A 12,168-nucleotide genomic window follows, 5' to 3' on the forward strand; every position below is an offset into this window, starting at 1 on the left:
TCCTCTGCTGTTTGAGAATTGTTATAATGATTTATTGTTTTAGAAATTTCTTACTCACAGTCAAAACAAGGTATGCTTAAAACAAATACTAACACCAGTGAAGGAAATTTGCAATATTCAGCAACTCATGGCGAGGAAATTGTAATAAACATTGACACAAGATTTTGCCTAGCTTGACGTATTAAACTCTGGTAAGAAGCATGTTGATTCATAGGATCAAAACCATAGCGTGTTGCCAATAAAAAGGCAATAAAGGAAAAGTTCGCACAATAAATATATAATTCAGTGAGTGCAGAAATATCAGTGTAATACTCCATGAGGTTGTGGTGAATCGGCCTGTCATTCTATTTACAGATTTAAATAGTTTGGAAAATTACATGTGCCGTCCCCTACAGATGTGAAATGTACAACTATTCGTACCGTCGCAATACTTGGAAGATGTAAATAATTGTGGAACAAGATTTTCGTAATCTAGGAATTGGAAAGAGCACTTTACATAGCTCTTAGAGAAGATACGGAGTACTTGCCTTACCATTTCTAATAACCTGTCAAAGGAATCTGTATTAGGTCTATACCTTTCAGAAAATGAAGATTTGTGGATATTCCTTGAGCATTCAGTATTATCCTTTGTATACATTATTATAATCATTCAAAAAGAAATATAAACAAAGTTAATCCAATATCGATTGTAGGCCAACTGAGGATAGGGGCCTATTTAATATAAGTATCGATTCAAGATTGATCTAATAGGCCTTGCTCGGCAGTGCTTTCTGCATTTCTTCTGGTAGATGGCTGTAGTCATACAGAAATTGGCATTTGACTAGTGGAGGCGCTTTCCCTGAATAATCTACGAGGAATCGAGATAGACTAGTGTTGGCGCTGTCCTGTTTCACTCGTTCTTTGCCTCCTGGTATGTCGGTACAGAGCGTGTCGATGAAATGGCAATAGAGCTCCTTGTACAGTAGACCGTGCCCAACAACCAGAACGCGGAGAAGAGAAGAGTTTTCAACAGCGCCCTCTTCGACGAGAAGCTTCTCGCAGATGTCGTTGAACGCGTTTACTATTCTTTCCTTAGCCTGGGCACAGAAATATGTAAAACGGATAATGATATACACTTTCTCATTAAATACAAACAACAACAAAGAATGCGAAATTGAATATATCAAGACGTCATGAATTTATGACAAGTTTATACTGCAGCGAAAAAAGAAAAATCTTTTACACTACTATCTACTTTTACGATGAATTTGACAACAATGAGAGTAATGTTAGCCATTGTCAATTAGATAAGTCTAAGAAAGATTTTCAGTCATTCCATTGGTGGCACTGGGCCTTGTAGAGAATCAATAGTATTGCCAAGCGTTAGATCTGCGACGCAAACGGTGAGACAACGCTGTTAGGTAAAAAAAAAAGAAAAAAAAAAAGAAATGGTGTTCTGCACTTGCGCGATACAGCTGTCTCCTTTGTCCAACCCGGGTGGAGGGTTAAGGGATAAAAACGCAAGATTTACTGGTTTTTGCATCGTGGTCCGCGTATATTGACTTTATAGGTCACATTTACACACATTACATTAACAAACAAACAAATACAAATACAAAAACACACAAGAAAAAAAAAAACACAAAACTTTAAGTGACAACAAACTCATCCGGATGCAAGCCAGCAATTTAAAGTTAAACAATAACCAGAAGGTGACTCCAAGTATACTTCAGTGTGCGTACGAGTTGCATTATGGCATATAAAAGCTTTGTTTGTATGTTTGTTTTGCTTACCCCTAACACTCACTTTAGGTGTGTGTGAAGCGAACTACAACGAGTAAGAATAAATAAAAACAATAATGATAATAGTAAAAACATGTCTCCCTCTTGATACGTCTTGATCCAGATGTGTAAACGAGTGTAACCAGCAATGCGTGGGTAAACAAATTAAACGAATAACAGTGCTTAAACTGAAGAGACTACACTAAGTTTCCCATCATGCAATGTGCTGAGAGATATACAGGAAAAAAAAAGAAGAAAAAAAATTATAAAGAAAGTAAGTGACACACATAAAGAAGCTTAAAGAAATAGAGCAAGACAGTATAGTCTAGACAGTGAGAGAAATAGAGAGAGAGAGAGAGAGAGAGAGAGAGATGGAGAGGGAGAGAGAGAGAAAGGGGAGAGAAGGAGAAAAGAGGAGATGGGATTTAGAAGAAGGCAAACTTGGGGGGGGGGGGAGAAAAAGAGCTGAAGGGTGAGGGAGATGAAGAGCACTGATTTACCGCTGGAAAGGATTCCCCGCCCTCTGGCTCGTGGCTCCGAAAGGAAAGACCTCGCTCCTTTAACCACGCCCTGTAGTCTGATATGTGCATTCCTTCTCGATCACCGAAATGCTGCATTGAGAAACAAAGACGTTTATACCAAAGGATGTCTTGCTTTACCTGAATTATACTACGTGTGTTCTCTTAGAAAAATTGAGCAGAACTTTACCTCTGTTTGGGGAAACAAAATCTGTTGTAAAAAAGGCATTTTAGTGCATGCTGATGTTCCGTCGTATTGAAGTTACAAGGTATTCATTTTACTTATTTGTTTTACTGTACTGCTTTGCTTTTCCGAATTTTCATTATACGACGAGGCAACTTCCACATATATTACGCGGAACTATCTCTGGCTATTCTTTACAGAGCTATCATATATTAGCAAGTGACTTGCTAAGAATGCATCGCATTATTCAGACTAAAAGACACGGTTTCGTGAAAACTCATAATGAATGAATGGAATTGCAACTGAATACGATAAAGTTTATCGAGGCACATAATGGGCCCTTCAGGCCAACTGACAGACTGTGTGCATGTGAAGGCTGAACCATGCAGGTTTCTCCTGAGTGGTCATGGTGATAAGTGCAATCATGAAATTTGGTGGTCGTCATGTCTAAAGACACTGTAGAATCTCTCTTTAAAGGGGAAATCCAGCCCAAATATAACATGTATAAGTAAGTATAATAAAACAGAGTAAAATCTTACGAGTTCAACGGTAACAAATTGACTGAAATTGGATGAAAAATAAGGAAGTTATGATATTTTGAAGTTTTGCTAATTTCTGCAAAACAGTTCTTGTACAGTGAATATGAATATGCAAATGAGTGAACTAACCCTGTCATACCCTCACATTTTTTTTTTTTTTACATTGATCGTGTACAAAAAAAAAAAAACCCGACCAAAATCAATATGTTTCTGTCATTAAAATCTGAAACATGGCATTATTACTGGTTGAAAAACTTCAGAATAGTGATTAGTTAGATATACGAAGATTTGAGCCTAAGGCATGATTCCGTTTGAATGAAAAACTGGAAATTTCAAAATTGTATGTTCAAACTGTGTGATAAGTTATGAGGGAATGACATGCTCACTTTGCCATTTGCATAATCATATATCATTGACTGTTCAAGAACTGTCCCCCCCCCCCAAAAAAAAAAAAAATAGCAAAACTTCAAAATGTCATAACTTTCTTATTTTCCATCCGATTTCGATCAAATTTATACTGTTGAACTCGTAATATGTTACTCTTTCTTATCAGACTTATATTTTGACTGGATTCTCCTTTACATCTTTGCCGATAACACACACTCTCTCTCTCTTACAATGACTATATTTATTCACTGCTTTGGTCTACCTACCCGTTCTCTCAATTTGACTTCCTTGATTATCTCGCGAGGGGGCGTCGTCAAACTTTTCAGAATAGCTTCGGCAGTCTGCATAGGGAAAGAAAGTAGCATCCTTCTTGAAGGGGCATTCCAGACAATTTTTATAATTTCTCATCTTGTAGTACATAAACAGCAGCTCTATGTATAGATCTGTGAAATTTATTGTTGTCCGTGAGCAGAGAAACCAATACTTTAAAAAAATCTTAAGCAAATTACACTGACCAGTGTTCAGAAATCTAGTAGTGTAATTCCATTACAATACCACTTGCTTAACATGTTCACCTGTGTGAAATCTATGCATACCCTCTTCTTTTGTTCTGCTTCCTTGAGCCTCAACTCATGCATTCTTGTAGTGAGGCTGCCATGTCATCATCCTTGTTCATTGAAATTTGTTTTAAAGTTTGAAAACGTTCTTATTCCTCACCCCAATCACTATAAATTCCGAAACTCTGTACTCAATATAACTAATTTATAGTTGTTCAAATATAAAAGTCTGAAAATTATCTGGAAGTCTCCTTTGGTGGAAACTCATTGTGACGTCTGATAACCTTCAGTGACTCTATCATAACGTCTCTCATGGTCATATTCAAACAATTCATTTCATTTATTTCATTTCCAACATTTTCATACACAAAATAACACAACATCAATGCAATGTAGCAACAAAGAAATATACGTGAAGTTGACAATACTACGCATCACAGAAGCAAAGTAAACAATGAAAATTGAATTAAAACTAAAGTTGCAGGAAATGGAGGAGACATGGTAAAAAGCTAAGCTTGTATTTTGCAGTCTCCCTGTGGACAAAAAGACTAAATAACATCAAAAAGCAATTAGCTAGACATAATATAAAAGGTGCACAACACATACAGGCCTATACATACAAACAAACAAACAAACAGACGGACAAACGAACACAAACAACCTCTCTTGTAAAGAGAAAGATAGAGAGAGAAAAATAAAACACAGTAAAGGAAAAGGAGGAAAAGAGGAAATTATTATTTTGAAAGAAGAAACAGAAAGAGACAAGAGGACAGGAAAAAGGCGAAAAAGGAGAAGAGATGAAGGGTCTATACCAGCACACGCGAGGCACATGGTGCGATGGATCACCGAGGTATTATGTACATAATGTAGGAAAGGAATAGACAAAAGGAAAGAATGAGTATAACGAATATAAAAGAAAGCTCAAAATTAAGGCTAATTAAAATATAACTCATTCAACTATATCAGAATTTATGAACAACTTCGTCAGTTTAAACGTGAGTGTGTTTAAACTTGTTTCATACTATTATCGAGAGTGTTCCAAGATTTGGGGCCAGTAAAAGAAAATATAGATTTAGCAAACATAGTCCTAGTTAATGGCAAATGAAATGAGTTGGATTGCCGGGTAGGATGAAAATGAACAGATCTATTTTTAGTGAACATGGACTCAAATACAAATGGGAGAGAATCATTGGTAAGTTTGTACATGAATTGTCCTAGTTGTAAAAAATACAAATCCTTAACTTTTAAGATCTTGTTTTCATGAAATAACACATCAGTATGACTTCTCCACGATTCATTGGAAATAATACTAAGAGCTTTTTTCTGTAACAAAAGTAGTCTTTCCAAATGAGAAGAATGTGTGTTTCCCCAGGCGAGTATACCATAATTGAAATAAGGTAAAATCAGAGATGAATATAACATTAAAAGAACATTTATGGGTAAACAAAATTTAACTTTATTTATAACACCTATATTTCTTGAAATAATATATAACACCTATATTTCTTGAAACAATAATTGTTTGGTCACGCTATTTCGAACCCTCTTTGTAAAGCATAAGACATGCTGCCATGCTATACTTCAGTTGGTGTTTTTGTTTGTGTGTGACATGTTACATTCTCTAAATGGAACAAAAATTTGGATCTCATCCTATAAGCATCAGTACAAACCATTTCAAATGATATCCATGTATTATGTTGCTTTAATACATTCTAAACAGGTATTGTGAAAACAAATTTAATTCAATTAATATTGCTGAAATTTTCAGTGTAAGGAAAGTATTATAGGTCTTCAAGTTTCATCTACTAAATTGATTTACTTTAAACTGTGAAAATCATAAAGGTGTCCAGAATTGGTCTCTGCCTGGTGCCAATACATGCATTTGCTTTCAATCCTCTCATAAGTAAAAGAAAAAAAAAAAGAGAAAAAACTCACCTGCTGTGCTCGCGTGAGATCACTCACAAAGACATAGTCAAACACCTCGTTTGACATACGTTTGGCCAGATACTGCGCCTGAAGCTCGCCCTCTTCCGACAGCGGAGAGTCAGTTTGGCCTGGTTCACAGGAAGAAACATAACACAAGCGCATGAATTTTCTAAGATTCATTATAGGCATCTTGTTTTTAGAAAGATGGGGTGTAGATTATGTCTGTATTGTAGTCTTTACTTTAAAGGGTAAAAAGATGGGGTGCAGATTATGAAGTTTGTATTGTAGTCTTTACTATATAGAATAAAGGGGAAATTTGTCACTCTATTTACAGAATGTATTGTTGATCATTGAACATTTTGTAACAATTGAATACACACATAATAATCAGATATATTTTTTTTTCCAAAGGAGGGAGATAGAAGTAGATAATTATTTGAACAAACTGAATGCTTGTTTGATACTGAAACATCTACCTATAATTATAGTGACTGTCATTAAAACAGACATACTTGCTTGTTTGCGATTGAGCATGGCTGTCCCCTTGAGAAAGGTTTGTTAAAATTGCCATGTCATTTATACTTGAGAAATCTGTTGATGAGTCTTGAGGTATTATTGAATGGAAAGTTGAAACGAATAAAGAGCGGTCAATAGCTGTAAATTACACAACAACAAAAGAATAACATGCACGACAATAACACACAAGTTGTGATGCGTCAATGTCCTCAGAATAAAATAATGGTAACAATAACGGAGGCGTACTACTACTACTACTACTACGACGACGACGACGACGACGATTCTGATGATGATAATGGAAACGGCCAAGTTCAGAGATAAAAAATGAATGAATTTGATTAGAGGGGAGGGGGAAAGCACAGACAGGGTCAAGCAATGACAAGTGAATGAAACAACAAACATCAAGGACAAAGGAGGCTGTTCATACTTGCATATGCTTATATATATTAGGAAAGTACTTTACTTACCCTGAACAAGTTTTCCTTTGTTGAATACGCTCTCGCCGCTGCAGGTAAAGAGTAGCAATAATGAAAGATTAAAGAATGGTGGGAAATTGATGTGCCCCATCAAACATGACGTCAGAAAATCATGCCTAAGAATTCAGTGTCGGTATCTCACCACTGCATGTCCCTTTGATTGACTGCAAGAATGTACACTAAATTACAACCCTTATGTAGACTGGCAGTGCGTTTACACCCATCATGCTATACTGTAATCATGTTAGAAGTACAATATAGATGTTCAGTATACATACAACTATTGGAAAACTAATCTACCTGGAAATCTACCTTCAGATTAAGATATGTTTTATGGAAAATAGCGGGGCAATTTTGTTCTAGTGTATTTTGTGTGTGCGGGTTTGTATGTTTGTTTGTTTGTTTGTTTGTTTTTGTATTGCGAAAGTACAATATGCTTTGAATATGCTATGTATTTAAAGCATGATAGACATTGGTCTCATCACCTTCTATCAATTCTATTTGTATCACCTTCACAAAATAGAATAAACCGAAGAAACGTCATTCAAACATTAGGCCACAATGGTCCCATTATAATACTTTTATGGTTTGTATTTAACACGTTCCATCATAGTCAGTACTCGGCCCAAATTGCAGTATTTTAACCGATTTGGGGGGAAAAAAATCAGTGCTGTTCATGTATAGGTTGAAGTTTAATTATAGCTTGCCGTCCTCTCCCATGGACTTTCTCTGTGTAACAGTGGAGAGGCATGATGCATTACCTTGAATAGGACATAGATTATGGAGACCCCGTATCTGAGGATCACAACCCATGTAGGCCTACTTAAGAGGTCCCACTCCTTTTGGGTGCGAATTCATTGAAATGCACTGTACCACAAACACAGTGGGAAATCTGTGAATGATACTAATCACTTTGGCCGTGTCTAAAAGCAAATGCGTTTGTTGCTAGCGAAAGGTGAGCAGCAGTGATTCAGCAAATCGGTCCTAATCAAGTCGGCAAAATGTGCCACACGAGTGAATGACTGGACAGAGGTATATCCACCAGCACAAATTATTAGAAAATACTGCCACGCGCTGAGAAAACGGTGTCCTGGATTCTGATACAGGTAGTATGCATGCACCATACTATTGAGTCAGATTGTCGCCTTCCCAAAAAGTGATTTATTTCACTTGAAACTTAAAACTTGATAATTTGCCTTTAAAGTTACTGATAAGTTTATGAGTTTGTTATTGAATCGTGCGTACGTACAAAGTGCAATAAACGGTCGTTCACCCGCCATATGTTTATATTTACTTATCTTTCATATTTTGAGTGCATGTATTTGAAATCCAGGACATTAAGTACACACTCAATACACATTGCAAATATAATTTTATTCACTGTAACTTTACATAGATATAATATGTTCCAAACGTGCTGCACAGTTGACTAAAATACACGTAAACAACATATCGTGCTGTGATGTAAACCATTGGAAAAATGCCAACTTGACGGAACATGCGCATTCAGAACTTGCATTTTAACAACGACTGAAAGGTATACTAATGATTATGTGTGTTTGTTTTGTTTGAATCTGTTTATTTAAGAAACAGCATATATATTTACACACGTGTTAAAATACAAAGTATACAATAATCAATGGCGTGTGGGAAGAAATCATGAATCACAACAATAACAACACACCAAACAGTATCATCAGAACATATCCCATTTCAGATCTTTTGGTAAAATTGATCTGCAATATTGGAGTCAAATTGCTGTTGATTGAACGCTCATTCTTGTCGACAAAGGAATAGTTTATTCATGTAAATTGTATGTAGCTATATCGGAACTCTCAGAGTAAAATAATGGAACAATAATCATGTTTATGAAAATTCGTTTTAATCGCTTTGCAAATTGGTTATAGAAATGCAGTGCAAGTTGATAACAGTATACCCAGAGACACACACAAAAAAAAAAAATCACAGTGCATAGCATTGCATAATTTCTTAGTATAAGTGTCTTTAGCCACAGAATATTTGCAGGAGGGAGTGTTAAGTGTAGGAAAGATTACCACAGCGAAGATAATACATTTGGCATTCATGTGCCTCACACAATCATAATCATCTTTACTACGTATGTGCATAATACAGTATTAACTAAGAGATCGTGACGAAAAATCACGTGGCTTGGTGAAATGATAGAGATAACGTGGATATAGCTGGAGCACGATACTTACTGTCGGGCAAAGGTGATCTCGAATTGTACCATTTTGCTTTTGGTGAACAGCGAGGTGGTCTTGGTACTCTTTCTCCGCGGTCCTCCGTGAAGCTGCTCAGTAACGTTTAGGTGCAATCCCTGAAGGCGCCTGTAGAAGGTCTGGAAAACAGACGCGCTATACATTCGCTGGACAAAATTAATGAAAAGGACGAACTATATGTCTGTACGTAGAGCCTTTTCTAGATCTTTATTTGCTCTACTACCTGCATGAAATTCACCGTTTTAGTCATGCGTGACGGTTTCTCATTATCTGTCTTTCATTCTACTTACACTCTGATCTGACTTGAGTCTCACCCCTGCGAAAAGTGAGGGTACGTGTTGAAACTAGGCGGCAGAAAACGTGGCAGCAATACTATCCTGGCGTTTGATGAGGGTTAGAAAGAAATGAAAGAAAACAATAAGCTGGTACCAGCTTACAGGGAGATCTGATAAGAACGCTGCACGCTGTCTGTTTCTGTGTACGTGTGTGCATGGTTATGTGCGTGCGTGATCGTGGTGATGCGCGTGTTTGTGTATTATCTCTGCCTCCCTATAGCTGTTCATGATGTTTATACTTCCGGTTTATGTATCTTTCTCTATCCCTGTTACTGACATCTTTGAATGGATGACGTGCGTCCGTTGACTTCCGCATTGACGATATCATCGTCTTCGTTGTCATTATCGTTGTTTAATTCTGCAGTTATTTGTTTTCTTTAGATAGAGGCCCACCGATGATTATGGTCTCCAATATTACGACTTCGTATGCATGCATGTGTGAGGGGTGTGCATGATTGTAATAAAAATGATATTGATGATGATGATGATGATAATGATGATGATGATGATAATGATAATGATAATGATAATGATAATGGTAATAATGATAATGTTATTATTATTATTATTATTATTATTATTATTATTATTATTATTATTATTATTATTATTGTTATCATCATCATCATCCTCATCACCATGATTATTTTTATGAATAATCTATATTGCGTCAAATCCACTCTGATGTAGAGTGCTCAAGGTGCAAAATGTGGATTGAGTGAAAGCAGCAACATTAATAGAAGACATCAGTGAAAGTTTGAGGAAAATCAGACAATAGATGCAAAAGTTATGAATTTGTAAAGTTTTGGTGTTGGAACTGCTGGTTGAGGAGACTACTGGAGGTTATGACATTTGAGTGGACAACAATATAAAGAAAATATAAAGGGAATTCTTCAGAATTCATTTTTAATGAAAATTACACATTCCATCAACTTGATACCGACAACTGTCAAGGGCAGTAATTATTCCCCCTGCCTACTGAAAGCGGTTAATCAAATGCTCTTTTATTATGCTAGAAAAATGAAATCATGTTTAATTTTCTTTATATTTTCTTTATAACTTTGTCCACACACGATGCCATAAGCTCAAGTAGTCTCCTTATCCAGCGGTTTCCACACCAAAACTTTAAAAATTCATAACTTTTGCATCGATCGTCCGATTTTTCTCAAACTTTCACCGATGTGTTCTACTAATGTTGCTGCTTTCACTCAATTCACATTTCTCTTTGGGTTTTGGTTTCCTTTAAAGACTGAATTTTAAGATAACGGTACAAGACTGACAGCAAAATCATTCCAGGATATTAGTAATCAGTATTTTGCTATAGGTACAGCGCTCACATGTAGAAAGATGATAACTTTTTAATTCATTCTGATTAACCATTTTACTTGTTTATACCCCAATTAGTCCTGATTAATGGCTACACATTAATTATGGTATTTTTGTGTGTCCTGGAAGTACCTAAAAAATGTTAGATAAAATCTTAACATGAATTCTTTTCCCCTCGTGTATCACTAAAACCAGCACAAAATATATCTGTACTGGACATGTCTACGATCATTCTCTGTCTATTGTGGCTGAAATAGCACAGAACATACGTCATTTTCATGTTTATTCAGGAACCCTGGGTTCAAACCTGTTGTATTTCTCACATCAAACATACAAAATATATCCATTTTTAACGCCAGCAAGGTATAAACATATAAAGAGTTATTCATAGCCTCTCCGTTTCACTGAAGTTGTCTCGAGTTGAATATTTTATCGCGACGCCACAAATACACCAGGTGACTACTCCATCGCTGCCTACGCAAAATCTTCGACAGAAAAACACCATGTGTGCCTGACAACTCCGCGATCGGTCTACATCACGCCTTTCCTCTTACCAGCTGCCTCCACGTCCACCACACCCGATTCCGACCGATCACCAACATGCCATATCCGTTGTCGCGTGGGAGGTAATTTTGAGTCCTATACGACAATCGCCAAAATAAACTCGGCAATTTCTTGATGTTGTCACTACAACATTACCAAACACTGATTGTTTTGGAATATGTATTTCCATGCGCACAACAGCACTGACATGATTGATGACACATGGATGTACATTCAATGATGGATGTCTTCTCTTTCGCAAACCTTCACTGATATTTGATGTTTTCCATTTTGTAAATCTGAATGCCGATGGCTTCTGTTGAATTCTTAATCAAGCCCCCCTCCTCCTTCAACAATGACAACGGAAACAGTTCATCATTAATTTCCCCTCTTTGTCTTGTGACAACACACATGAGTTTTGTAACGTCGCCGTTGCAAGGTTACACAACTATTGATATGTTCTCATGGTGCTTTGTCATTTTGAATTGCATGGCAGTGTGTTTTCAATGATCGGTATTAGGCCAGTTTTCGGATACATTCAAATACAAGGAGACCTTTCCTTGTGGACTTATTACTGAACAGAGAATTTACCTCGAACTGTTCCATGAAAATAATATATTGCACTGCGTATCTGTTGCCAAGTATAATGATGTACAATTATGTTATATTGGTTTGCAGGAGCGACTTTTTGCCAAACAGATTTTTAATAGACTGAAATACACCGAAACAGTCGCATTGGACTGGGTGGCGCGCGGCTTTCCGATCAAATACATTAAGTTTACATCCCTATGTATAGTTATGCTAGTCGAAGGTGACCGCTGCTGTTGAATAAATGGGTGATGCTCATTACTCTAACAA

General features: G+C 36.5%; 1 protein-coding gene across 1 annotated transcript; it reads right to left on the bottom strand.

Moving 5' to 3' along the window:
* Positions 1-743: 743 nt before the first annotated feature.
* On the bottom strand, positions 744-9,117 carry LOC140228385 (fructose-2,6-bisphosphatase TIGAR-like). The gene is made up of 6 exons (XM_072308607.1): positions 9,086-9,117; positions 6,858-6,895; positions 5,881-5,999; positions 3,655-3,729; positions 2,261-2,371; positions 744-1,076 (listed from the first exon to the last, which is right to left on the bottom strand). The coding sequence occupies exons 1-6, from the start codon at positions 9,115-9,117 to the stop codon at positions 744-746; spliced, it is 708 nt and encodes a 235-aa protein (XP_072164708.1).
* Between the last annotated feature and the right edge of the window lie 3,051 nt (positions 9,118-12,168).

Source organism: Diadema setosum, chromosome 5, assembly GCF_964275005.1.
Source record: "Diadema setosum chromosome 5, eeDiaSeto1, whole genome shotgun sequence".
NCBI classification, from domain to species: domain Eukaryota; kingdom Metazoa; phylum Echinodermata; class Echinoidea; order Diadematoida; family Diadematidae; genus Diadema; species Diadema setosum.